This window comes from Ipomoea nil, unplaced genomic scaffold (assembly GCF_001879475.1).
Source record: "Ipomoea nil cultivar Tokyo-kokei standard unplaced genomic scaffold, Asagao_1.1 scaffold2403, whole genome shotgun sequence".
Lineage (NCBI taxonomy): Eukaryota > Viridiplantae > Streptophyta > Magnoliopsida > Solanales > Convolvulaceae > Ipomoea > Ipomoea nil.
The window spans coordinates 1,489,296-1,517,051 of record NW_017618831.1 but is presented as its reverse complement, the minus strand read 5'-3'; the positions used below and the strand labels follow the sequence as shown (position 1 = coordinate 1,517,051).

General features: G+C 32.7%; 3 protein-coding genes across 4 annotated transcripts in view; all 3 read right to left on the bottom strand.

Moving 5' to 3' along the window:
* Positions 1 to 2,912: 2,912 nt before the first annotated feature.
* LOC109152305 (feruloyl CoA ortho-hydroxylase 2-like) overlaps positions 2,913 to 27,756 on the bottom strand; it is a 54,405-nt gene continuing 29,561 nt past the window's right edge. Inside the window, exon 3 of the mRNA XM_019299917.1 lies at positions 2,913 to 2,982. The gene's annotated coding sequence lies outside the window, so the exon portion shown is untranslated. The remainder of the gene's footprint in view (positions 2,983 to 27,756) is intronic.
* On the bottom strand, positions 2,930 to 5,412 carry LOC109152304 (feruloyl CoA ortho-hydroxylase 2-like). The gene is made up of 2 exons (XM_019299914.1): positions 4,852 to 5,412; positions 2,930 to 3,553 (listed from the first exon to the last, which is right to left on the bottom strand). The coding sequence occupies exons 1-2, from the start codon at positions 5,346 to 5,348 to the stop codon at positions 2,977 to 2,979; spliced, it is 1,074 nt and encodes a 357-aa protein (XP_019155459.1). The 5' UTR covers positions 5,349 to 5,412; the 3' UTR covers positions 2,930 to 2,976.
* On the bottom strand, positions 23,558 to 26,064 carry LOC109152300 (3'-N-debenzoyl-2'-deoxytaxol N-benzoyltransferase). 2 transcript variants are annotated; one of them, XM_019299912.1, is made up of 3 exons: positions 25,913 to 26,064; positions 25,037 to 25,872; positions 23,558 to 24,248 (listed from the first exon to the last, which is right to left on the bottom strand). In XM_019299912.1, exons 2-3 carry the CDS (start codon positions 25,834 to 25,836, stop codon positions 23,714 to 23,716), a joined length of 1,335 nt encoding a protein of 444 aa, XP_019155457.1. In that variant the 5' UTR covers positions 25,837 to 25,872; positions 25,913 to 26,064; the 3' UTR covers positions 23,558 to 23,713. The 2 variants fall into 2 exon arrangements, with proteins under 2 accessions (XP_019155457.1, XP_019155456.1); XM_019299911.1 differs by lacking the exon at positions 25,913 to 26,064 and having other exon boundaries at positions 25,037 to 25,906.

Genomic DNA, 27,756 nt, shown 5'->3' with positions numbered 1-27,756 from the left:
ATATATATATATATATATATATATATATATATAATTCAGTTCCCATGTGGTTGGGTGTGTCTCGTGCGGTTGTGCGGTTAAACTTGAGTCGCTGATCTTGTTTAAATCAATGTCCAAGATTAACAAAATAAAATAATAATAATAATAATAATAATAATAATAATAATAAAACGCAATGGCAATTTGGTAATGTTTGCATCTAGGTCAAATTTAAGGTGCGTGGTTTTCTTTCTTAAAGTGCGTGGCTTTTGTGCTTAAGATGCGTGGGTTGTGTGCTTAATGTGAGTAGTTGTTAAAACTTAAGGTGCGTGAGTTTTGTGCTTAAGGTGCGTGTGTTGTGTGCTTAATGTGAGTAGTTGTTGAAACTTAAGGTGCGTGGTTTTCCTTCTTAAAGTGAGTGATTTGCATGCTTAAGGTGCGTGAGTTGTTGAAACTTAAGGTGCCCCATTTTAAAACCTTAGGTGTTTGGTTTGTGTACTTAAGGTGCACATTTGTGTCCTTAAGGTACGTCGGCCTAAAGCTTTAGGTGCGTGTGATTTGTGTTTTTAAGGTACTTTGTTTGTGTGCTTAAGGTGCGTGGTTTGTATACTTAAGGCGTGCCATTTTAATGCTTAAGGTGCGTCAACCGCACAACTGCACGGGGAGCTATACCCGCACTTGAACCCTTCCTATGTGTGTGTGCGCGCACAACACTTCCGGTGCGAAAATGCGGTGAGATAAGATTTCACTACAAGAAAAATGTACATAGACAACGGTTTTTAACCGTTGTCTATTCAGTGACTAATCCCTCGCTGAACTATAGACACCTTTATTGTGTGGGACATCTAGCATAGACATTTTATTATAAGTTGATCTATCGTGTATGAGACAAAATTTCTTTGTATTTTAAATATTTAAATTCAAAAAATTCATTATGTAATCAATCTTATAGGAAAAAAAAATATTTCAAAATATCAATGAGAGTTTACAAGATGAATAGTTCACATATAACAACAATTGAGGTCCAAATCATATACACAAGAAAAGATTATGAATTAATATGTTATAACTTAATTTTAACAACTCTTTAATCACTTTTTGACAACATCAGTAAGTTTATTATAGTCATATGTATCACTTTTAACTAAAAATAAGTTATGTTTATTAATTCATCAAAATCGCATTAAGAAAGAATTAAGTTATTATATTTTAATATGAAAATTGTTATGACATAATTTTTATTATTCATTATAACTATCTAAAACAATACTCGTTTTTACTACTACTTTCACTACTACAAGTTGAAAATACTCATTTTGATTATATTGAAAATAATTATTTTTATTTTATATTAATTATTTAATATTTAAAATTTGTACTAAATATTTACTTATTTTATTTTTCGTGTTAGATATTAATTTAAACGCGCAATGCCCACATTATATAACTAGTTTTTTTTTTTTTTTTTTTTTTTTTTTTTTTTTTTTTTTAATAGAAGTGATGAAGAACCCAAGTTAATAGCGGATGAACTCTTCGTGGCCTGAGCACACCCATTCAATCCTCAAATAGTTGCAACACACTCAACAGACTTTTTGTTTTTGAAACACATTCAACATGACAGATTGATTGAATTCTCATCATAACTAATACGGGGTAATACTCAACCAGTTTGGTTGGCGTGAGTGACCATGTATTCTCATCTTTTAAGAGAGATGATCCGGCTAGGTGTAAATAAGGATTAGTTTGAATATGTTACGAGCTTAAAAATGTCTTCTATAGTTAGGGTCTACTCAAAACACCTCGTGGTTTAAACCAAAAATAATACTTGAAAGGAAAAATATGTGCAATTGAGACATTTTTTTCAATTTTTTCGGGTATGATTCGAATGTCTTAATTATGTTGCACATATTTTGCTAGTTTAATGTTTCGATTGGGCACTTCTTTAGTTCAATGATTCAATTACACAAAAGTAATAAATTTGGCGACATAATATTTGACACCTTTCCTACTCAAAATGGTATAAGTCTGAGTGTCGTGGTTAATGCCTTAACAGTACGTACTCTTAATTAGTAAGACATTTTGATAGCGATTTAAGCCCTTAATTAAACTAGAACAATTTCATTTACGCAAAATTTTAGATAGAAAAAGCATGTACGATGTCATAGTTGTATACTTGTATCTGCAATCTTTTGCTTAAGCAACGTAACTAAAAATGTTAATGAAATTTGTATTTAAAAAAAACAAAACACTTGATTATAGTTCCTTTTTCAATGCTCTCTTGGCCTTTGTTTTTTCGCAGAAAAAAGGTAGGATCAGAGAAAGCGGCAAAATTAATTAATACGCCAAATTGTTGTTTCTTTGTTGCTCCAAGGACTTTTATCCTGATTGGACTAATATTCATTACTCGTCAAAGAAATGTTCAGTTATGTTGAGACAAGTTGATGACTAGTGGCTACTGTGGTCTATGGAGAGACAGAAATGTCAAGAAATTTTTATATTTACAAACAAATATCCAATATATCTTTCTCCAAAGCAAACAACAAAATTTTCTACTGAATTGCGAGCTCTCGTTCAATCACAATTTTACTACTCTATATAAGTTAATGTGAATTAGGGAATTCAGGCGGTAACCTTTCATATCTATGTTGAAATCTGTAACTAGTGCAGAATACGAGAGATTTTATCGTGACATAAAAATGTCTTCTTGTGAATTTAATTTACTCCTATTAAAAGTTGAACTTATAACTTTGTACTTACTAAGTCAATCGTTTGACTAACTGGAGTTGTCCCACTTAGTAATCAACCTTTTGTAAATATTATTGGTGAGAGTAATTTATACATAATGGGAAAAAGAGCATGCATATGTTTAAAAAATAAAAAAGAGAAGAAAATATATTTAATTATTTCACTTTATGCCATAGAATTTTTCTTGATTTTTCTTGTAAGATACCATAGAATCTTCTGCAAACAAAAGCAAGAAGATACTATATGCATTGCTTATATCTTTGCAAATTCAATTGTCTCCTTCCCATCGTGAGCCTTCCCGAAGAAATGCCGCAAGTAATCAGAATACACAAGCTCCTTGTAAAGCGGCTTCTCCCCGCCGGCCAGCACCTCCGGCAGCGGCCCCACGCGGCATTCCGGGTCGGGGGTGACGAAGATCGGCACCGAGATTCTGTCGCTGCCGCCGTTGGCGCTCACCCGGTGCTCGGCGCTCTTGTACCGGCCGTTGCTGAGGATCTGGAGCGCGTCGCCGATGTTGATGACCAGAGCGCCGTCGACGGGAGGGACGTGGACCCAGGTGTCGGAGTTGAGCTTCCGGACGTGGAGGCCGCCGATGTGGTCCTGGAGGAGCACGGTGATGGTGGAGATGTCGGAGTGGCGGCCCACGCCGACGGCCAGCTCCGGGTTGGGGCATTTGGGGTAGTAGTTGAAGTTTATCCTCTTGGCGCCCATGAAAAGTGGTTCCTTGGATTTGTCCAACCGTTCTTCGATGTTCAGTCCGCTCATCAGCATCTCCAGCAAGTTCTTGATCATGGCGTTGCACTGCGTCATGTACTCCATTGCTTCATGCCTAATAACCAAGAAAATAAAGTTGGACCAAAACCATGATAAGATGACTTAACCAGTTTAATTGGTGTGAGTGGTCATGCACTCTCGTCTTTTAAGATAGGTTAAAAGTTTGAATCCTTTCTGGTAAGAAAAAAATCCATATGATCAGCACTTTGTTCCGGATAGTCTGACCAAAAAAACAAGATAAGATTCTTATCTTGAATGGATAAAAGTCAGCCTAATTTGCTTATAGTTAATCTATGTAAATCAATAAGACTAATAGACCGTTTTTATAAAAAGTTGGACATGAAACATCGAACTAAAATCTTAATAAGTAAAACATTGATTTCTGTCTACCAAAAACTGTACAATTTAGCACATGGATTATGGTTGAAGTCAAAACCAGGAAATATCACCATAACTGACTTAGGAATATACTGCTGCGTTTAGACCTACTCATCCAAGTCAACAACCATCTATCATCAATCATTAATTATAACCAACAAAAGAGAAGTAAAAGTAATGCCAGTCAAATAAAGACAGTACATCCTCAGTGAGTTTCAACCTAATCAATCTTTCTCTTGCATGTTTTTCTCCCCGTCTCCACTATATATTCTCCGATCCTTCCATCAATTCATAAGTAACAAATCAATAAAAAGTACCCTAAGTATGAAAATCAACCTAAGTTAATCCACTCAAATCAAGAAAACAATTATTGTCACTCAAAGTTGAATATGCAACATTATTGTTGTTACCCACTTAACTTTTCAACCAACTTGAGTCTTCAATTCATGCATGAATTTATGGAGTATATATATTAAAATTTGAGTTAATTTCATTTTTTATCCTAAATTTATAGTTGATAATTTACTTTTAGTCATTCTTTTCCAGAATATTCACTTTCGATCTTAATATTATTGTGACATAATCATTTTTGATCCACTATCTACAAAACATTTTAAATGTCCTTAAATACAAAGATATTTTGATCTTCATTTATGTATCTTTTCAAAGAAAAAATAAACATAAAAATATAGCGGGTCAATCTACTTGGTATAAAATAGATCAAAATATCCCTGTATTTAATTATATTTCAACGATTTTATTGACAAGAATAAAAAATGGTCATGTCACCGATAATAATATGGCTAAAACTCTAAAAGTGATTGTTCTGATTTAAAAAAAAAAAAAAAAAAAAAAAAAAAAAAAAAAAAAAAAACCTGAAAGTGAACAGCTGGTCAATGGTTAAAGTTTGGTAAGAAAGAAGAAGAAGAAAAAATTAACTTTTAAAATACAGAATAGATTTGGATAGAGAAAGACCTGCAAGCTGGGGGCCACAAAGCCGCAGCTTCATCGTCGGAAACGTAGAAGAGACTAAGATAATCTTTCCACTCCAAAGTCTTCTCCGACTCCGGGCTGAAGCTGGTGCCGTACCGGACATTCTCCGACGGCGAGTTCGCCTTGGAGTACTTCCTCTTCTCCTCCACCGGCAGCTTGAAGAACCGGTAAGTGGCGGTCTTGAGGCTCTCCAGCAGCTCCACCGGCACGCCATGGTTGATGATCTGGAAGAAGCCCCACTCCTCCGCCGCCTCGCAGACGGCCCGGGACACCGCCGGGTCGTCCCAGTTGGAAATGTCGATGGTCGGAATTGAGTCGTCGGCGACTATGGCGTTCGCCGCTATGCGTTCTTTGGGCGGCTGGATGTACTGGCTTGGCAGCGCCTTAATGCCCATGTCCGACAAACCCTTCACTCCTCGGCCCTCGTTCACGACGAAATCCACGACGGATTCTGATTCTGACAGGGCTGCCGGAGCCATGGTTTTACGAGGTTAATTTTAAGAAAAGGGATATATGAGTTTGTTGTTTAATTTGTTAATTGTATCTATCGTTTTAAAGCCATATTTATAGATTAGTTTGGAGTACTTTAAGTCAAATATTCACATTAATTTGGGTCGCAAATTATGCCATGGAATCGTGTTCACCGAGAATGGTGAACACAAGGCAAAACGACGTCGTTTTTAGGCCAAAAATTTTTTTTTTGCGGATGTGGAGTTAACGGCGCGCGTTTGATCAAATTATGAATTTTCTGTTATAAGATTATGAATTTTATGAAAATTCATAATCTCATAACAGAAAATTCATAATCGCATAACAGAAAATTCATAATCTCACAACTGAAAATTCATAATCTCATAACAGAAAATTCATAATCTTATAACAGAAAATTCATAATCTCATGGTTCCAAAGTGAATGTGTAGGCATGGTTCCAAAGTGAATGTGCAGGCATGGATTCATAATTTATGAATGTCCGTGATTTCGGACGGGAATATGTAGGCATGGTTCCAAAGTGAATGTGCAGGCATGAATTCATAATTTATGAATGTCCGAAATTATGAATGTAATGAAAATTCATAATCTCATAACAGAAAATTCATAATCGCATAACAGAAAATTCATAATCTCATAACTGAAAATTCATAATCTAATAACAGAAAATTCATAATCTCATGGTTCCAAAGTGAATGTGTAGGCATGGTTCCAAAGTGAATGTGCAGCCATGGATTCATAATTTATGAATGTCCGTGATTTCGGACGGGAATGTGTAGGCATGGTTCCAAAGTGAATATGCAGGCATGAATTCATAATTTATGAATGTCCGAAATCTTTGTTCACCTCAAATTAAAGTGAAACCGCAAAATGTGAAAATAAAGAAGAAAAGGCACGCAATTAATTAAAAAAAAAAAAAAATAACGGTGTACTAACATCGTTAGAACCGTGTTCACCATGAATGGTGAACACGGTTCCATGGCATAACGTCTGAATTTGGGTGGGGTTGAGCGTCAAGTCTAAATTGGTTATAATGTGAAATGTCACATTGGAAAATGGTCCGTCACCTTCCATATATACAGTACCATTTATATTTAATTGTTCATAGTTTCATACAGTTATTTCAGTTGGTCTTTGCCGTTTTGTTGGGTTTTTATGTAAGATTTTCTCTAATAATATATATTATATGTTATATATTAGGGCCTTAATTAAGTGGTGCAAGTTGACTAGACTTATTAAGTGGTTTGGTTGGACTTAATAACTAGTAGTTGTTAGTCAACCAAACTCTGTGCCTAATATAACCTGGATTGATGGGATACAGGATTATGGATTAGATAGTACATTCATTACGGTACTCAGACCGCTCAGTAGATACCAATACACCATCTAGGGTTCTGAGTCAGGTCTGAGACAAAACATGGCTGACGGTCTACCGTTAAGAGGCAACACAACAGAAACGCAACACAACAGAAACATCAACTATGGCTGGAGATCTACGTGGCTACGCTTCCGCTATCATACGAGGTCAGGTTTCTCGTATACTATGGTTTATTATAGTTAGATTATCTATATCTAACATTTGGTTTCAGAGCCTTTATAATCTCTGTCTGGTTGATTGTATTGCCTGAGAAAAATCAACATTAATTTCATATACATTAAGATTTTGTATATGGTTTGATTTTCAATTACATTCAATTTTTATATTGAAGATATACATGTATAGATATATCTATTCGGCTTTGATATAACTAAACATGTTATTGCTTGTAATTGATTTTGTACTGTTGAAATTGCTTTTCAACCTTAAAGCATAATTTCGATCTTTTTTTTTTTTTTTTTCAAAATTATTGAATCTAAAGTTGCCTACTGTTTGATCATACGAGAGAATCGACGGATTTATTTCGCTGGTTACGGTCTCCGTATTGACGAGCAACGGCATCAAGCATTACGTGTACGGACGGTGTTGGGGTGTTTTGGCTTTGGTTGTTTGACTTGGAGTTTCCTGGGAGAACACGCAAGTCATTAAGGTAATTACCATTATTTTATATTTATTTACCATATTAATGTTTGCTTTAGTTAATATTATATATATTAATTTTGGTAAATGGTAATTATTTGGTTTGATATTACCATATTAATATTTCCTTAATTAATATTGAATATTACTTTTAGCAAATGGTAAATATATGGTAATTGCTTGTTTTCAGATATTAATGCCCTTTAGTTTCCTCTTAATTTTTGGCATTAAATTCATAATTAAATTACTATTCAATATTTAGCAAATATTATGTATTGAATTTGCTATTTGAATTTTAATTTAATATTGAGATTTATATTAAATTTCTTGCAGTATTGCAATTTATTTAGGATATATGGGTTAATAATATATTAAAATGTAAATTCAAGCATGCTACGTATATTCATAAATTATTGTTATAGTTATACATTCATAATAGCATGCATTAAGGTTGGATTTAGCATATTATTAACTCATAAATTCATTTTTAAAATATCATTCAATTTTGGATCCTTAGGTCAATTTTAGGTATTATGACCTACTAAATCAGCTTGTTTGGTTTCTCCTTAATTTTGAGCACATTTTAGTTTTATGTGTCTCTGAGACTTTAGAACCTATTTTGAACAAACTATTTGGGACCTATCTTGGGTCATTAAAGTATGGATCCCATCGATTGATATTTAAATAATAATTATAGCTCCCTTTTTATTAAAAAAACTAGTTATATATAATTAAAAAAAAAAAAAAAACTTCTTTAGACCTCAACATGTTAGGAAATAAGAAGTAATATTTCGAGAGTCACACTTATATGACAGCGTCTCACGGATCTTTATTTGTGAAACGGGTCGGCTGAGTCAATACTTCTTATACTCAAAAATTTAATACTCCGTATTAATTTTGAATAAAATGTTTGTTATTTATAAAGGAAAATTTAGTACTTTTACATTTTAATGTAAAAGTATTACATTTTTCTTTATAAATAATGTTAACAAATATTTGTTACTTATAAGAAAAAATGTAAATAATTTTAAAAAAAAATGCAAATAATTTTTTTTTAAAAAATGTAATAATTTGAAATCAAAATATAAAAATATTATATTTTTTCAATTAGTATTATATTTTTCAGTACAAGTATTATATTTGATTTTGATCCAAACCATCTCACAGACAAGGATCCATAAAACTGTCTCGCATCAACTTTTGTCATATTTTTTTTTTGGGTAGAAGAATGGGGCCAAAGGCCCCTAGGGGGAAGTTTTTGTCATATTACGAGAGTAGATTTCATGCATAGAACTCAATGACAGAAACATGCTAGAAAGTAGAAATCATTTCACGAATTGAATCTCAAAAATCAGATATGTGTTAACAAAATGGATGAAATTAAGTGTCTAATTGACATAACATGTATCATTTAATTTAATATCAGAATCAAATTCATGTGAAAAAAAAAGATTTACAAGTATAAATCCTGTAGAGTAAAGTTACGTCACTCTTCCGACAGCTACATATATATAACGTATTTACGATATATAGGATAGGATGAGAACGTCTTAGATGAAGAAATTATGCAAGGAAAGAAGCATTATTATTATCCAATTATCCTATATTACAAGGAAAGAAGCATTATTATCCAATTATCCTATATTAGACGATGCTAGAACAAAACATGTGGACAACATGTCAACATCGAACTCAACTGATTCTTTCACCAGGGATCGACACGTCTTTATACAAATTTCAATTAACTACGTACTATTTAATGATACATGAATATAATTCTCATGGAATAAAACTCTAGTTATTATGTATAATGATTGTATTTTTAATTAATAGGCCATGCCCCATGGGAAGAAAGCTTCCATTCGGACGTTCACGTAACATGCTGGGAGGCGCGTATGGGCAGCTCAGTAGATGTAGCATGATGATTTTCAAATAAAAAAATTACGAGTTCGATTCTTGTTAATATTTTTAACATTGAGCTCGATTGTCATAAACTTTCGAGATCTTTCAAGTGTGATTTACCACTTTGATCGATTCTAGTAAGCCATGCCAAGGGTTACTAATTTTCCTCGTTAAAAAAAAAAAAAACGAATATTATGAAGTAAATTTCAACATAAAATGTAGCATGAATCTTTGCGTAATTGCATCCATCGAAATATAATGGACTTAGACTATTGATTAATTATAATTATTGATGAAAAATCAATGCAAGAGCCAAAAGGTGGGAGGATTGATGTTTAGAATTTCAAATTGGTAGAAACGTGGAAGAACTGATAGTGAAGTCTTCGTTGAAATTTTTGATGCGTGTGATGAGGGCAATTGTTACTTATCTACTTGCTAATGCAAGTTATTAGGAAATTTAAGGATCAACGCTATCATATATTTCAAAAAAAAAAAAAAAAACGCTATCATATATTGGAATTGTAAAGTCAAATGCGTTGATAAGTTAACATGTGTGTTGATGGGATGCTAGATGATAATTGATTTGATGGAATTTTCATTTTGATTTTTATGTGATTGATCTTTCTCCTACTGAATTATAGATTTATAGCCACTCGTGATGGCAAACATTATTGGCATTCGTGACGAAAAAAGTAACAGGTTCTGTTTGGTAACATAGTTAGTTTATTAGTTAATTTTAATTTGTTTAATCACTATGAGCTGTTTGACTTGATTACGTTAAACATCTAATATGAATATTTGATTACTTAGCTTTTTGTAACATACAGCTTATTGTTCCAAAACATTAAAATTCAAAAAGTTTTTCAAAGTAACTTTTTCGATCAGCTTTTGAAAAAGTTATTTTGCATATATTCAGCTATCAGCTAACTGCTAATTTACCAAACATATTTCTACAATTTCAGCTAATATTATCAACTAGTCAAACACACTAACTCAATAAGCTAACAACTATCAACTAACATCTATTTATCAAACACCTTCATAATTTTTCGACTATCTAAAATGTGATAAAAATTTAGAATTTTTTTTCTTGACCATTGTTTAAGGCGGTTAGAATTTTCGACGGCTGAATTTTTAACCATCTTTGTTTAGTGACCAAAATTTCTGATAATTTATTAGAAGTGAAGAGAGTATGTTCTCACCTAAACTCTTTTATATAATTAAGGAATTATATATATAAGGGCAAGGGGTGGGAAAGGATGGAAACTACCCTATTTTCCCTCTCTAGATTTGCCCTGCCCTGCCCTGAGTATGCATCTTTGATGCTGGCGTGTATATATATATATATATATATATATATATATATATATATATATATATATGTTCCGGATCAGATGAGGATCTATTCTTAAGTGAGGACGTGATGATTAATTCAGATCATTCGTTTGGAGTGATCTAACGGCTATGAAAAAATAAAAAAGGACTGCACAACAAACTGGGATGGATGTACAACAATCACACTTTGAATGCACAACAAACTAAGACAGAATGCACAACAAACTGAGTACGGGAATTTAAATCCATTGAGTAAAATTAAATCACAGCCCTTAGCTTATTTAAATGAATGGATCGTCCTCACCTAAAGATAGGTCCTCATTTGATCCTTAATATATATATATATATATATATATATATATATATATATATATATATATATATATATATATATAATCGCACTCACATGCGAATGCTTCGTCCAGGCGCAAAATAAGAATGGATGATTCTGTCCATCCACGTGTCCAGATCTAATGGATGAAAAACACTGATTTTTTTAAAAAAGTGCGGTGACATTTTCGTAAATAATTGAACATCGAAATGCAAGTAAAATGTATTACAAGTGCATATAAAATGTATTATAGGTGCAAGTAAAAATTTACATTGAGCATCAATACTAAGTGAACATATAGTTATAAGTAGTTGCACCTATAGTTCTAAGTAGTTGCACACATAGTTATAAGTAGTTGCACCTAGGTGCGTGAATGTTTGCGGGTGGTTTTCAGGGATATTACTACCCGCTGAACTTAGATCAATGAATGTTAACAAGGCAAAATTACATGCACTTATAGGTGAAAGTAGGTGCACCTGTAGTTATAAATAGTTGCACCCATAGTTATAAATAGTTGCACCGATAGTTATAAGCACACCCAAGTGCATGAATGTTTGCGGGAAGTGAATGCTAACAAGGCAAAATTACATGCACTTATAAGTGAAAGTAGGTGCACTTGTAAGTGATTTTACTTGCACATCGATGTTCAATTATTTACGAAAATGCCACCGCGTTTTTTTAAGCTATTAGATTTGGACACGTGTCACGCGCTAATTCATTCGCATATTCCTTCCTGGGCACTTATTCGCACTTGAGTGCATCCCTATATATATATATATATATATATATATATATATATATATATATATATATATATATATATATATATATATATATATATATATCATTTTAGCAATATAATTTAGAAGTTGTTGGAATTGGAAAACAAACAACGTTTGATTATTATAGTCCCATTTTCAATGCCCTTTTGGCCTTTTCTCCGAAGAAGCAAGGGTCAAGGGGGGCGGCAAAATTACTTAACAAACCAAGTTTTGTTTGTTTGTTTTATTTTGTTTTATTTTTTATTTTTTTAATGAAAAAAACTCGTAATCACTAGATAGTATATACAAGATAGACTTTATTAATGTGTAATAGTCTGTAAAATACATAAAAAAGATAAATTACACTAAGATCTATAATCCTGTGCGATGAGTTTAACTGTGATAATATTGAAAAAATTTGAATTTATAACATTTTAATATGGGAATTATACTCCACCAACTTGACTATTACATTTTAAGACAAGTTGCTTTTTTTTTTTTTTTTCTTTTCTTGTTGCATGGACTTTTATCCATGGACTAATATTCATTACTCGTGACAGCATAGCAATGTCCAATTACGTTGAGACAGGTTGACTACTAGGGCCTATGGAGTGAGGCAAATTATGCGTAGACCATAGTCCAAAACGACTTCGTTTCTTTTAATGAAAAAAAATAACACTTGTTCTGCGCCGTTCCGCATAAAGTACGTAGATCTGTTTGTATAATATATTCAGTTTCATTTTATATACACTACAGTTTCATATATATATATATATATATATATATATATATATATATATATATATATATATATATAATTTATACCCAAATTTTTAACATTTATAAATTTACTCAAATATATATACTAAATCCTCAATTTCCTAACCCAAATTTTTACAATTGTTCTTTGTTTTCAATTTTTCTCTACGAGCCCGTGACGTTGCTGTCAAATGGTAGACACATGTGAAGATGTCGGTTTGGTTTAGACTTATTTTAGTTTAAGAAATTTGAAATATGCATTATGGACTCATTGTTTAGAATTTTCAGATTTAAATTATTAGTGAAAATAAATAAATAGTTATATCCTTTCAAAAAATTTATTATATGTGTAAGAGAACTAGGGAATATTTGAGTCTTCTGAAACTGAACTATTTCAAACCGAACATAAACCAAATCGAACTAAGATTTTAAACAAAATAGTTTCATTTTTTCAAGATCAAATATTCTAAAACCAATCCGAACCCAAAAAAAATTCGAAATGCCCACCCCTAATTAACCAAGCCGCCAACCTCCAAACCAAAATGGAAACAATAAGAAATGTAAAGAGCTCACTGTGGATGCAAATTCACAGGCAGAGGCATGTTTCAAGTCCACCCCTCCATTTGATTTAAAAATTTTAAAAGTTTAGTTATACTTACAAAAAAACAAAAAAACAAAAAAACAAAAAAAAAAAAAAAACAAAAAATCTAGAGAGGTCGTAAAAAATATTTCACTAAATACTTTATGACCTTAGAAGGTAAAGCCTTAATTTCAACCATTTTGTCAACGATACACAATATTCAAATTCACATTATAGAAGATAAGCAATGATTACTTCACCTTTTTAGTTTTTTCCCCAAATTTTCATTCCCCAATCCCCACCATATGTTTTCTACTTTATTCTTTATTTTTTATTTCTCTAGAAAGTAAATATTTTTGTGAGTAAACTTGTGTGAATGTTCAAAACCCTGAATTGAAGTAGGGTTCAGCGTGGATGCCGGCCTAATCGGATGCAAGAAAAAGTGGGATTTGAACATGCATCAAAATGTCAGTCCAAGAAGAACATTTTAGTCTGATTAATTACCTATTAAACATCATTTGATTTGGTGTTGACCAGGCCATAAGGTAGTGGGCCTTCAAACTTAGACTTTTTAATTTCACTTTAGAATGTTGTGAGAACACAAGGCATGAAACTGTTGGTTTGTGAGAGAGGTGATTAGTGATGACAAATTGACAACCACCTGATGTAATTAATTAATCTATCTAAGTTAATTAATATATGCACATAGTATGTTTGGTTCGCTGATTAATAGTTTTGGTAATGCCCCATTTGGGATACGTATTCTAAGAGCGTTGCTGCATAGATATGGGTTTAAACTCCCTATTGATTTCATATTTAAGTGACTTAAATAATTATTTCATTATTTAGTTCTTTGAAAGATTAGGTTTAAGAATTTTGTTGTACATTTGTTTAAGGAATATAAATAAAATAATCATTTTTTGAATACATAGTATCGAAAAAGGATCGGAAGATCCTGAAAAGCTAAGAGTCAAGTAGCTTGTAGCTCAATGACACTTCTCTGATTTTTCTAAATGAAAAGTCACATGTGAGTTAATTAGTAATATATACTATAAAAAAAAAAAAATTGTCTAAGCAAATCCTACCAACCTTCTCATCCCTAAGGGTCATGTTTAAGGGGCTTGGTGCAGTGGGTTCATGCATTATCCAAATTAGACCTCTCATGTGAGATAATACCAAACTCAAATGCAGAACAATAACATTATTTGATTTACGGGAAAATTCACAATTGCTACTTAAAGGTGCGTTATGGGTGAAATTAGTCTTGTGACCCTAGTAAGTAAATGTCCACAATGAGATAAATCAGTGTACCTAAGTTAACTCGTAATTGATCGGCTCAGACTAAGAAAGCCAATACGCAACTCCCATAGAGAATCGAACTTAGAATCTTACAAAATAACAACATTCTTGTTAATAATATAATATTCCTAGATATAATTAAAAAAAAAATTATTAACAAATAGTATAATAAAAGTATATCTTAGAATGTTATTCCATTTCAAATCTAATCCCCAAATCAAATGTCGGAATCTTTATTATTTATTGAGCAAATTACACTTTTGGTCCTGTGACTATTAGGGGTGTGTTAATTTGGGTACGCGACTTTTAAAACTAACAATTTAGTCCTTTAACTATCATTTTTTTAGCAGATTTGGTCCTCCTGGCCAAATTGCCGGTGGAATTTGGCCGGAAAGACATTCGAATTTTTAAATCAAATATTAGGGGGGGTAATTCGGTCTTTTTAATTGTAAAAAAAATAGCGTTTGATTTAAAAATTCGAACGTCTTTCCGGCCAAATTCCACCGGCAATTTGGCCTGGAGGACCAAATCTGCTAAAAAAATGATAGTTAAAGGACTAAATTGTTAGTTTTAAAAGTCACGTACTCAAATTAACACACCCCTAATAGTCACAGGACCAAAAGTGTAATTTGCTCTTATTTATTACACAAATGGAGAAATAGGCCCCAAACATTTGTCCTTCTCTGGCAAGTGAAGACACCCAATTCAAACAGTGACGAAATCTCTGTACTGTTCTTAAAAAAATGATCAAAAGACAAACTTAACGTTGTTGGACTCAAAATGTCAAGAATGGTGCCTGCATGCGCATGGAGATGGAGTGGAAATAAGGTTATTACATATTTACATATATATTAAGAAACAATATGGTAGGGTTTTGGGGTAGAAATGTAGAATAACTGAATAATCAAAGTATATATATGCATTATTATTTTTTGTCGGCCGAGAGCTCAAAAATTCAAAGCGGATAAGCATATGCTAAAGCAGAAGAACCATTCCGGTCATCTTTCGCCACAGACAATTATTGACAACAAGGTGATAGAAAATAATAATGTAAGAAGAGCAAGATACATTAGTACATAATGGGATAAGGGATTACCCCATTTGAGGAGGGGATTGCATTTGGGATAATGTTCATGGAAAAATAGTTTTATGTAGAAGAATCACAAGGACATATATATGGCTGCTCTCTTAAATTTTGATTTACGAAAAATTCACAGCCGTTAATTGAAGGTATGCTTTAGGTGAATTTCGTCTTATAACCTTAGCTGGAAAAATATTATAAGAAGACAAACCGGCTTAATTTATCCACATAGTTAATCACCTCAAACCAAGACCAGAGAAGTCGAACTTAAAACCTTGTGATTATCAAACCAATTGTCCGACCAACTTGTCCGGTTGCCCAACAAAACATGTTAACTACAATGTTACAAGTTCGATTCCTTCTAGGAGTGACCTATTGGCTTTCTTGGTTTGAGCTGGTCAACTATGGGCAGCCGAAGCTGGTTTACCTCTAGCCGATCCAATCAAGAATGCATAACTATGACATGTGTCAGAAATGTTGGATTAACTAGTGCAATAACAGTTTTATATTAGAGGGAAGCACCCTCACTGGATAGTACCCAAAGCATAGGTTTTGCAACACAAAACTCAATTAATTTGCGTGATTCATGCTTCATCTTATTGCCACTTCCATCAGAAATGAATTCTTAATTTGATCTAGTCTCCTATAGTGTGCTTCACTACAATTTTTAGTGTCTTGGCGCAATGCACCTTTGTTGATTTTTTATTTTTTTATTTTTTTTCAAAATATGCTGTTGAGTTGTTTAATTTCTAGGGATTGATCATCAGACATGGCTAGCTGCATATTAATATTTCCATTGAATATCTATATGATGAATAAATTTGACAAGCCAATAATATTCCTTTATCTTGTACACAAAATTTCAACTACACTTATACAATAATGTGTGAAGTACGTGTTTGACTTAAATACAACAAGACATCTCATTTGGAAAAATAACCTAGATACTTTGATAGATGGTATGAAATTTAATGCATGTGATGTGATAAGAATCATAAGACACGACACTGCAAATATAGACTAGAGATTTTGAAGGGAAATATTTTTTTTATGAGTTAATTTCATTTTTTGTCCTGAATTTATAGGTGATAACCCATTTTTTTTTTTTTTCAAAACATGCATTATTGTTTAGTCTTAGTATTGTTGTGGTATGATCATTTTTAGTCCTCTATTAACAAAACAGTTTAAATACTATTAAGTACAAGGGCATTTCGATCTTCAATTATGTTTTTTTTTTTCAAAAAAAGTAATAAACATAAAAAATATATATATAACGGGTCAACAAACTTTGTATTAAAAAGATCAAAATATTCTTGTATTTAATTAAAGGAATTTCAACAATTTTTTTGATAGATGATAAAAATGATCATGTCACAATAATACTAGGACCAAAGGAGTGTTATGATAAAAATGACTAAAAGTGAATTGTCATCTATAAATCTAGGACAAAAATAAAATTTACTCTTTTTTTTATTATTATATTTGTAGGAGTAGAGTATATATTATCGTGGTGTTATTGGTATAGATTGAGCGGAAAAGAAAGAAAAAGAGTTGTACTATGCATATTCTTTTTCTTTTTTCTCTTAAGCCTAAGAAATTAAGTTTTGAGTAATAAATTAGCGGTCTCTAATGTAACATTTTGTTGAAAAGAAATGTTACTCTACTATTAAGTGAAGAATAAAAATTGAATGCAACTATATTTGAGAGATTGGGTCTACAACACTGCTATAATTGGAAGACAATTAATAAAGAGTAATGCTATATTATTATACACATCCTATATATTTCTTATCCAATTTTCCCCTTTCAAGTTTCTCGACAAAATAAGTCTTTGAGTAAGACTTTTCATCACTAGATCAACAAAATAAGTCTTTGAGTAAGACTTTTCATTCACTAGATCAATATCCTGGGACTATTAAACAATATTTTCCTTCATAAAAAAGTTATAAGGTTATGTTATCTTAAACTTATTAGCATTTTAAGTCCTACACTATGCTTATAAATGTCTTTAATACCAAAGTTGAATTTTAAAAATGTTTAATTTTTTTAAAGAGTTCATTAATACATCCAATAGTCCCCCGAGTATTGTGTTTTCACCAGCAAACGTCATTCAAGTATAAAATGACAAACAATCATCCTTCGAGTATTAAAAAGTGACTGCCCGTAGTCATCCGTTAGCAAATGTGTGAAAGTGGCGTTAAATTGAAGGGTAAACTGAGTGAATCGTAAATGTAACGCCGCTTTCATGATTTTGCTAACGGAAGACCACACGTAGTCTTTTTTTTTTTTTTTTATACCCAAAGGATATTTATTGGTCACTTTTTGATACTCAAAGAACGTTTGTTGATCATTTTATACTCGAATGATGTTTGCTGGTAAAAGCACACTAGTTGAAGGAGTATTAACTCTTTTTTTTTTTTTTCTTTCTTTCTTTTTAAGTATATTTCAAATTCAAACCTTGTGTTAGGATGCTTAACTCAATTTGTAGCATTATTGGCTAGCAGCATATTAAATATTAATATTATATTCCATTGAATATCTATGGAAGAATTTATCAAACCAATATCATTTGTTATCTTGTACAAAAAAAATTCAACTATACTGGATCTTTATGTTTGAAGTATGGGCTCCATACAAAGACATCTAATTTAGAAAATTACTCAGCTATTTATTAGATCATGTAAAATTTAATGTGATGTGACAAAATATGATACTGTAAATATAGACTAAAGCTTTTGAAGCGAAACATTATTTATTATATTTGCAAGAATATAATATATATATTATTGTCAATCTACATAGATTGAGCATAAGAAAAGAAAAAAAATAGTAGTATTATGTATACTCTTACTTTTATTCTCTCATTTGTCAAACTAATAAATAGTTACATTATCACAATCTTTTTTTTTTTTTTTTTTAATTCCTACTCTACTCAATCAATGATATGATATCACATTGATCGACTTCACTACAAATAGTCGAATGATATTATTTTTTTAAAAAAAATTGAGTACTACTGACTCAGTTACAATGTAGTATATGTTCATACACTATACTTTCTCAACTTACTAAAATACAAAGAATCAATATCGCCCCACTAAAGATAGAACTCATTATCTCCCATTTGAGAGAGCTACTTCGTGTCATTAGACCACAAGATCATTGACCGCTAACATATTATTAACCCAGAAAATAAACAATGAAATAAAATTAATTGGAAACCTTAACCAATCAATATTTTTGCGAATTTTCAAATCACATGGACACATGATTTGGGAAAATATTTCAAAATCATACATTATGATTGCTACGTTTTGTTGCCATTCAAATCGTTTTTGATCATACAATGATTTATTATATTAACGACACAAATATATTACCTATCATCATTAAAAAACAAAAGTTCATTAAAAGATTAAACCTACTCATGAATAAGGCCATCCAACTTGAATTGTATTGTGTTGAAAATAATGCGCCGCTATAATTGTTGTCCTCAATTCTAAAGGATGATGCCATGATTGGGACTGGATGGGGGTTGGTGAAACATCAAAGTAAAATTAATACTAATAATGAATTTGTTGTCTCATCGTAAATTTTCTTAGTTAGAGTACATTAAAACTCTACCTATCGAAAGAGACGGAACTAGTGTTGGTGAAACATCAAAGTAAAGCCAATACTAATAATGAATTTGTTGTCTGATCGTAAATTTTCTTAGTTAGAGTACACTAAAACTCCACCTACCGACAGAGACAGAGCTAGTGTGGGGCAGCTTATATATATATATATATATATATATATATATATATATATATATATATATATATATATATATATATATATATATATATATATATATATCATTAGATGTTATATCAAATAAATATTTATGTTTTAATTAATAATAGTTTGAGTAACTTAGTTGGTTAAAGTTTAATTTTATATGTTAAAAAAGCCTATGGTCATAGATTCAAATCTCATTAACAACATTTTATAAATCATTTAATTAACAAATTAAATATTCTTTTAGTCTACTTTTTATGAATCATTCAATTAATGTAATATACAAATTATTTTTATCTAATTTATTATGTTTCATATGTTGCCATAAATATTTTCACATTATCACCCCATCAAGGATATTTTTAGCTCCGACCCTAACTATCGTGTAATATATCAAAAACATTATATTGTAATTTATAATGTATTTTGTATTTTTAACCATATTATGATTGTTTGATATTTTGTAATTGACATTTTTAACGTTATTTAAACTTCGCCCCCACTCACAAAATTTTCTAGCTCTGTCCCTGCCTACCGAGACTAATCATATTCGAATTAGATTATAGAGTATATAAACAATTTGATTTCATTTATTTATTTATTTATTATCAAAAGATGAAAGGGAATTAAAAATACTTGAAACAAGTAAGATGACCTTAATTAGCTTCTCCATATTAGAATCGAACGAGACTAATAAACAAGGACAAAATTCATCATCCCGACTTGCATTTCATGTCTATTTTCTTGATCAAAAGATGAGGGTAAAACATCGAAACAAGCAAGAGGGCCTTAGTTGGTCCTTCACATATAATTTATGTAAGTTCCATTTTATTTTATTTTTTTATGGTGGGAATTTGTCAATTATTATTGAAGCAATAAGAAAATAATCATCCAAGTTAAATTGTATTGTCTAATCTGACCTAAAATTCGCAGTATTTAATGAAACTATCCCATTACCGGCTTATAGTCAACCATCCAATAATTATTAAAACCATAAAGTATGAATTTCTTACTTAATACATCATCAACCATATATTTCGTTTCAAGAGCATCCCAAAGATCATGCATTGACAAATTCAACATTCTAATACTTGTCAAACAAAGCATCTGTAATCCATTCAATATATGGTCCCCGACAAATTGCACTTATTTCCGTCTCAAGTTATTCCATAAAAGAAAAGTCAAATCGTGAAACCGTGAAATCAATCATTTTCTTGATGCACTAAATGCATGAGCCCAAACGGTGAAAGTGTGTAATCTTATTTAATATTCTCCCAAAAGATTAATTTCTCAATCCCAATGGTCCTTCTGGCCCTCACACTCTAATTCGATTGAGTATTTGGGATGATAAAATTAATATAATACGTGTAATCTTATTTAATTTTTTCTTTCAAAAGATTGAATCTACAATTTCAATGAGGCCTCCCATACTTCGGTCCGACGAAATATTTGAAAGGATGTAATCACGAAGACTTAATGACTCAGCAGATGGGGAAATCTTATTTAATCTAATTGTACCAAGCGTTGAGAGAAATGGCACTGTAAATAATAAATTAAAAGAAAATTAGATGAGTAGTGTACTTCGAGGTCCATTCAACATGAGCATGGGTTACGATAGGTTCTTGTTGAGGATGTTGTTATCAGCGAATTTATAGCTCTGTGGATCACGGTTCAAAACGATGTTGTTGAATTTTATGAGTTAGAATACTGTACATTATATTTTAAAATAATAAAATTTCTGTGATAAAATAATGTACATTATGTGTTAGAATAATGTACTTGATGTGTTTGAATAATGTACATTATGAGTTAGAATAATGAAACTTTTGGGGTAAAATAATTAAATTAAGTACATGTTAGAGTTCAACTTTTGTCAACATCTTTTTGGTCGAGTCTACGTACAAGATCTTTCAATTTATCTCTCTTATATGGTTTGCACGTTTATCCCGTACACACAATCAAATAGTGGCTACAAATTTCCCTCGTCACTCCAAACAAAAAAAAAAAAAAAAAGTTAAACCAAAAATGAGATTTGGATTACGGTGGTGGAAATATTAAATGCCATACCCAAAAAAAAATGATACACTAGTAAAATTATGTGATAATCCTTTTTTTATGTAAGATTATGTGTCTTATACTATTTGCCGCGTTTGTATTAGTTGGGAGAGCATAAAATAGACACATAATTTTTTTCTTTTTTTATGTCTAGAATTTGTTTTTTTTTTAAAGAAAAAACTAACCACACAAAAATAACTAAATTAGAGAGTAATAAAATTTGTGTGATTTTTATAGGGGTGGAAGCATTTCCATTTTTTAAACCTACATTAAATTTTATTATACTAAAATTTAATTGGTATGGGCATATTTGGAGATAGACAATCCCTATCCTTTTTTTAATCCCCTTGTAGATAAGGGACTGTTAAAAGAAACATTTAGGGAGGTAATTTTGTGTTATTGCTTTTCTAGCAAATGGGAGAAAAGAGAAGTTACATGTGTTTTTTTCTCATTTTTGTTGGTTATTTTTGTGATGGAGCATATCAAGAATATGTGGTGATAAAGCCCACAACTTATTGGGCTTGTGTTGATTCACTTCTCATTCTTAGGCCTTTTAATCAATTGTTAGGCAAATTATGCCCTGGCATTGTGGACACGGGCCCAAAACGACGTCGTTTTAAAAAAAAAAAACTCGTCATTTAGTTTTTAAAAAAAAAAAAAATCGCGCGCGATTTGCCGTTAACGGCGTTATTTTTTTTTTGGATTATGAATATACAGTTATGCCGTTATGAATGTACAGTTATGCAATTATGAAATTATGAGCACAGAGCTCTAACATTATGAACTTACAATTATGAACATATATAGTGATAAAATTATGACCATGGAGCTTTAAAATTGTGAATATAGAGCTTCGAAGATTATGAATGTACAGTTATGGAGTTATGAATGTACAGTTATAGAGTTATGAATCTACAGTTATGGAGTTATGAATCTACAGTTATGAGATTATGAATCTACAGTATGGAATTATGAATGTACAGTTATTGATCGAATAATGAATAAAGAGCTCTAACATTATGAACTTACAATTATGAACATATAGTGATAAAATTATGAACATAGAGCTCTAAAATTGTGAACATAGAGCTTCGAAAATTATGAATGTACAATTATGGAGTTATGAATGTACAGTTATGGAGTTATGAATGTATAGTTATGGAGTTATGAATGTACAGTTATAGAGTTATGAACGTACAGTTATGGAGTTATGAATGTACAGTTATTAACATATAGTAATAAAATTATGAACATATACTCCTATAACGAAGCGATCTGAAATTTAAAAAAAAAAAAAAAAAAAAAAAAAAAAAAAAAAAAAAAAAAGAGGTAACAGTGCCCGTGTCCAGCAAGCATGCTGGACACGGGTCCAACGCATAACGATTGCAATTGTTATGCCATGGACCTAGTGTGTAAGGTGGACCAAGATCCAAAACGATGTAATTTGTGTGTGTAAAAATAACAGTGTTGTTAGTGGTACCATTTTCTCAACTAATATTTTTTTTTAATTATTAAAATCAACTCAGCGAGTGAATATTCAATTCTGTAATTGTAAATATAGAGTTCTTTAATTGTGAATATAGAGTTCAAAAATTATGAATGTATAGTTATGCAATTGTGAATATAGAGTTGCTGGTATCTTAGCTTTCGTAATTTAATTGACATTAAAACTAAGGATCTGTGTTTTAAAAAAAAAAAAAAGTGTGCTTTAGATGAAACATATCTTGTGACTTTAGCTGGCAAAGAACTATAAGGAGATAAACTAACCTAAGTTCCTTTAGTTGAAACATATCTTGTGACTTTAGTCACATAAGGACTAAACAATGAGGTAAACTAACTTAAATTGACTTAAATTAGCCTAAGTTACTTATAGTTGACCAACTCAAATCAATAAAACTAATAGACAATTCCCATGGTGAGTTGTCTGACCAATTTTGATTGGAATTAACCCCACATTATCCTTTTTTTTTTTTTTTTGAATGCTACTGACTCTATTACAATGTAGTATCTGTTCATATACTTTATCAACCTACTACTGAAACACAAAGAGCCAATAACGCCTCCACTGAGGCTCAAACTCACAACCAGCCAATAACGCCTCCACCGAGGCTCAAACTCACAAGTCACAACCTTCCAAATGGAAGTCCAACCCGAATACCATTAAACCACATAGTCCTGGTATCCTTTCTTAATATATGACCGAGTAAATAAAACATAATTCTCGTACTAAAAGATCACAAAATTAATTTTTATTCACATCTTCTTGATTAAAATGATATGTAATACGGAGTAGTACTCACCCTTTTTTATTGAAAAATTATAAGTATACTGGTAGGAGTAAAAATGGGCGGTTGGGGCCACATATAACATATTTAGTTTTATTGTAAAAAGAAAAGAAAAGAAAAAGTAAAAATCAGAGTAAATTAAAATTAATTAAAATTACACATAATATTACTAAGAAAGTATAAGCTCATTGCCGGAGAGTTTCTCCATCTCTTCCTTGAAGGCCGGCATGGCTTCCTCCTGCACGTACACCAACACCTTAAACCCATCCTTCTTCCCTTCGCCGGCGGCGGAGTAGGGCAAAAAGTAGCACGGCGCCACCCCGCCGAGCAGGTGCCTGGTGAGGGGGAACACCGTGACGGGGCCGCCCCAGCCGAAGTCGACGGTGGCGTGGCCGATGTGGCGCCAGTCGGTGAAGCCGCTGACGCGGTTCCCCGGCGTGATGCCGTCCTGGAAGTGCAGCTCCTGGAAGTCGATGAAGGAGCGGACGTAGTCGTCGGTGGTGTTGAATTTGCTCTTGTTGATTAGCTCCGCCGTCTTCCACAGCGGCTGTCCGATGAGGTCTTTGGCGGCGAGCTGGACGTACATGGGGACGCAGCCGTTGCCCCAGTACCCAAACGGCAGCGCGGGTTTCACCTTTCTTCTTATGTTTGTTTGGTACGCAAATTTCACCGTTTCGTCTTCCGGGATCTTTGACGCCTTTACACTGCACGTGTTTCCAATCATGAATTATAATAAAAAATTAATTGCTTTTACTTTTCACCAACTACTTTACATAATTTTTTGGCATCTAAAACTTTAAAAAAGTGAAATTAAACCCTCATGTTATTTTTAGTTACATATACTATTGAGTATATTTTCTGTCATTGACCAAGAGAAATTTTACTGAAAAACATCACCATCAACCAAATAATAATCTCTCTAACGAAAGTGACCCAATTGATTATCTTCGATCTCCAGTAAAGGTGACTCAAACTGATCGCTTTTTCTGAAGAAAACGACCACAAGTGGTCGCCTTCCTCAGCAAAGGCGACCAAAAAAAATCCCCTTCTCCGAGACTTGTTGCCTTCTCCCGAAGAAGGCGACCAAAAAAGTTCGTCTTCTACCAGAGAAGGGGTCGATTTATATAGTTGACAATATAATATAAGAAAATAAGATAAAGTGAAATTAACATACTTAGTTGTCTTTACTTAGTTTTGTAATAAACTAATACGGAGTAACACTTTTAATATTTAAATTTTGTCCTTTATATTGCATATTATTTTTGCAATGAATTTCAAATTTTCAAAGTGACATTACAATTTACATCTCTACTATCTTAACTACGTGTACTTTATAATATTACTTTTTTATAATATCATGTTACTTTTTAAAATATAATCTTATTATTTAATCTTATCTGCATTAAACTAAAATTCAAAATGTACTTCTAGAGAATATGCCACACTAATGAAAAAAAATGCATAAATATAGAAATATGGAGAAAATCATTACCTTGCTCGCCATATGAATGCACCCAAAGCTTCAAAGGTAGTATATTTTGAGCCGGATTGTTCATGTAAAGCGGCTTTGAGCCGGTCCAACCACTCGTCCTTCATTTCAAAAAACTCCTGAGCCGCCGGTTTACCGGAGTGGGCGTACGGGACCGAGTCTTTATCCAAGCTCAAGAACTGATCAACCGGAAAATCAACCCGGGGCGGGTTCCTCGGTCCGAGCAAAGCCGCCCGGTTCCACGCCGGTTCAACCGTAAACTCCTCCCCGCGAGCCACCTCCGCCATGGCATTGAAGAAAAGCGTGGCGCCCATCCCGTCGCACATGGCGTGGTGCACGGCGGTGCCCATGACCCACCCGCCGCAAGCGAACCGGGTTATCTGCAGGGTAAACGGGTGGGTCAGCGCCTCGTCGATGGTCGGGCCGGGTACCAATTTCTCAACGAACTTCTCGTCCGGGTCGTCGAGGTAGTTAACGGCGCTCAACGCGCAATCAACTTTGGCACGCGCCACCCTCACGCCGCCGCCGGCCAGGCAATGAAGCTCGAGGCGGTTGTCGTGGGCACGGCGGCGGAGAGTCCCGGCGAACTGGTACCACCGCACGAGGGCGGCGGAGAGGGAGGAAACGACCACATCGAACGGGTCGGCATCCTTGGACTCGTTGTTGACGTAAACGCGGAGGTAACGGAAGATGACGTTGAGATTCCGGTCGGTGTCGAGGTGGGACAGAGGGAGGACGTGGTCGTCGGAGAACGGCGGAGTTGCGGGGTGAACCGTGACGGTTTCCTGGATGTGAACTTCCATGATTAATCCTTGCGATGAAGAACCGATTTCTCGCTTGTAGTGAGTGAATTAATCGCGATGAAGAACCGATTTCTCGCTTGTAGTGAGTGAATTAATCGATTTGATAAGATTTCCCTTGTTTTGAGAAGAGGATGTTAAGTCTTTCTTTAAAGAGAAGGATTTATCCAGTTTCGAGCCGCCATGGATGAAGAGTGGGTGGTAGTTGGGGCGGAGTTGGTGTTCTGGCCGCAATCATTGAAATATAATATTTATTATTTAACTCTTAACCTCAATTATAACGTTATTTTAATTTTGATTTATTATAATTTTTTGGGTAAACTAGAAAATTGAAGTGACTATCCAATGATATGTACGAGGTAAATTCCATCTTGTAATCCTAGTTAACAAAGAATCACAATGAGGTAACAAGCATATGTTGATCATAGTTGATCGGCTCAAACCAGCAATCTAACCGATTTATTATACTTTTAATTATCAATTTAAAGGGTGTTTTAATTACCACATGGACCAATTTAAAGGGTGTTTTAATTAACACATGGATTGATGTTTCTCCTTCGAGTTTAGCCTCCCTGCTCACAGCTGACGCCTTCGGGACAAGCGCCGTGCGGGTTTGGTAGTTGTCTTTCTCCCGTTCTTAACGGGTCTTAGTTCACCAAAAAAAAAATATTGTTTAAAATATCTGAAATGGCTTTAATTAGTTTATAAATTTTTAATAATATCTAATTTATATTATATGCCAACATATTTTGGACCAAATTGTTAGGATTCGAATTCTGAACTGTGTGACAGGTTGCAAAATAAAGTTTATAAACTTATTTTGGGTTGGTAGACTAATTGAGTTGTATGCAAGTGCATAAATTGCTATTATTTAATTTCACATGGGAGCAGAAATGAAGGCAAAATAGATTGTAGTGCAGCTGGTACATTGAATTTGTGTCATACTGTCATGGCAGGCTAATGTTGAATGAATGATTTTGGGTTGGTTATCGAAAGTTGCCACTTTATGACCTTAAAAAAATGTCTGCTTTTGGCTTCTTTTATTTTGAATGAATGTGGGGTAGTTTTTGGCTTTTTGCTTAGGAAGGTGGCTAGTCTGATACCCTCCATTTTGCCCCTACCTAACACGTGATTGGGCACAACATATCTAAATTTAGTTTTGGAGCAAATACCAATTTTGAATGAATGTGGGCTTGTTTTTGGCTTAATATCCTATGAACTCGCTAATTTAGTTTTGGAGCAAATACCAATTTTGATTTTATGAGTATTAGTAAAATGGACAATTTTGATTCACATGTAAAATTTTTACCAATTTTTATATACGTAATAAGCCTATTATTTTAGTGTCAAAGTTAAAAATGTATATTATTTGAACCAATTGCAATGATTATTATAATTTATGGATAATTTGATAAGGGCACATATAATCATTATACTGAGATTACCGACGATGGTTCATTGAAAGTTAACCATTAACATACATGTTTATTTTTAATATATTAAGAGTTTATTTTTAGTGTGTTGGTTTTAGAGTTTTTGGGTCCAGGGAGGTCCAACACAATCGTAGTGGGTAGATTCACCTTTCAAATAAAGCTACTAAAATAGAAGAAGTATGACTCAATGATTTTTACGTGGAAATCGAAAAGTGAAAACCACGGGCCTTTTCAGGCGGTGTCAAGTCTAAATTCACTATGTATTTTGTAGGTGTCTTTGTACATGTTGTAGAGCTATTGTCAGGGCCGGATTTTAAGCTGTGCAAGCTAGGCTACCGCACAGGGCCCCTTATTTTAGAGGGCCCCCAAATTTTAGAGGTTCAATATTTAATTTTTACCTAGCTAGTTTAGAAATAAAAATTAAAAGTTTTCAATTAAAAGTAAAAGGTTCCATGAAGAGATGGTAAGAATGTGTATGTATTGTATTTTA